The 1,627-nt window shown below is 45.3% G+C and overlaps 1 protein-coding gene across 1 annotated transcript; it reads left to right on the top strand.

The window, feature by feature from the left end:
- The first annotated feature begins 276 nt into the window (after positions 1–276).
- LOC140460119 (C-C chemokine receptor type 8-like) lies at positions 277–1,230 on the top strand. The gene has a single exon (XM_072554516.1). It carries the CDS (start codon positions 277–279, stop codon positions 1,228–1,230), a length of 954 nt encoding a protein of 317 aa, XP_072410617.1.
- The last annotated feature ends 397 nt before the right edge of the window (positions 1,231–1,627 follow it).

Raw genomic sequence — 1,627 nt, 5'->3', positions numbered from 1 at the left:
AGTACTTCTTAGAATTGTGGAACCCGCCTGTACTGAAGAGGTGCACCAGTCGTCAAGCTTGTGCTATCTAGGCTCGATGAAATCTGGTCCTGTCCCAGGTAGTTGTTAAAGGTTGTGAGGTTTCCTACATCAACAACCCTCCCAAGCACTGAATTATCAGAACACACACCACTCTCTGAGTGAAAGACCTTTCCTCAAATCCCCTCCAAACCTTTTGCTGTTCACCTTAAAATTTATGCCCTTTTGCCATCTGTCAATTCTCTGTCCCAGTTAGATATGGAGATCTTCCATAGCTCTCTGGGCAGAAATGGAGAATGCTTGATCAGTGACTTCCGATTTATATTTTATATTCTGTCTCTTTCAGTTAATTTCCTGCTGATGTTGGTTCTGTCTCGGGGAAAGTGTGGCCTCTCTAACTGCACAACCCGCTGCCTGCTGGCTATGGCAGCCTCAGATCTACTGTTCATTTTCGCTGAGATCTTGCTGTGGCGATTGAAAGGATTTTACTACCCAGGGTCTTTCCTGAACATCACCCCTGTGTGCAGTGCTGTCTATGTCCTGATTCGTGCATCTACAGACTATTCCGTCTGGTTCACTGTCCTTTTCACCTTTGATCGTTTTGTAACCATTTGCTGCTTGAAAATGAACAGAAAATATTGGACAGACAAAACCTTGGCTGTGGTTCTGGCTGCAACAAGCATTCTACTCTGTTCAAAGAATGTTCCCTTCTATTTTCGGTATAAACGTGGATGGATAATTAACAATGTTCCAAGGTACTGCTACGTAAAGTCAAGTTATTATACTGATCCTAGGTGGCGAGGGTTTCAGTGGTTTGATATCATTTTAACGCCTTTCATCCCATTCATGTTGATTCTGTTGATGAACACTCTGACGGTCAGGTACATTTTAGTGGCCAGTCGAGTCCGCAAGAGCCTGAAGGGTCAGAGCAAGGCAGAGAGTCGCAAAGACACAGAGATGGTAAGCCGGAAGAATTCGGTGATTTGCCTCTTCACCATATCCATCAGCTTCATACTTCTTTGGGGAGTGCACAGTGCAAACATCTTATACTTCAGCATTAAAGCAACAGATCGTAGCAGGAAAATTCACTTTACATCGGCCGGAGAAATACTTCGGGATTTCAGCTGCAGCACAAACACATTATTTTATGCCGTGACTGTGCCCAAGTTTCGAGCTAAGTTCAGGAATGCGGTGCAGCAACTGGTCACGTAAATTCTTCACTCCGGGTGGAAAGAGGATAGAAAGAGGCTGGTAGAGAGATTTGATATGATGGACTGGCTGTGAGTGATCGGTTCAGCTCGAACACTGTATCTTCATGGACTGCCCTTTGGATGAGTGTTATAGACCGGCAGGATGTGGTCTCTGCATTCCCCCTGCAGGGGAAGAGGGAGAGGGACAGAAACGGACCCTCCTGCACCACGATGATTGTCAGACTCTCCCTATTCAGCTCGCAATAAACACTTTATTACAACAAAGGAAAGGCTCCGAGTGTTGGTGATCCTCTCATCTGAATTGGCGATTGGAGATGAGCATTTGTATTGAAAGAGAGTTTATTCAGCCCACCTCCTGTCTACTCTCTTCAAGGTGTCTTTGCTTTCTCTCTCTCTCT

Source organism: Chiloscyllium punctatum, chromosome 36 (assembly GCF_047496795.1).
Source record: "Chiloscyllium punctatum isolate Juve2018m chromosome 36, sChiPun1.3, whole genome shotgun sequence".
Taxonomy (NCBI): domain Eukaryota; kingdom Metazoa; phylum Chordata; class Chondrichthyes; order Orectolobiformes; family Hemiscylliidae; genus Chiloscyllium; species Chiloscyllium punctatum.
The sequence above is the reverse complement of the archived record's forward strand: the minus strand, read 5'-3'. Positions and strand labels throughout refer to the sequence as shown.

Bases quoted from the DNA above. Each gene is read 5' to 3' on its own strand.
- LOC140460119 (XM_072554516.1), top strand. From the start codon at position 277: ATGGAGATCTTCCATAGCTCTCTGGGCAGAAATGGAGAATGCTTGATC.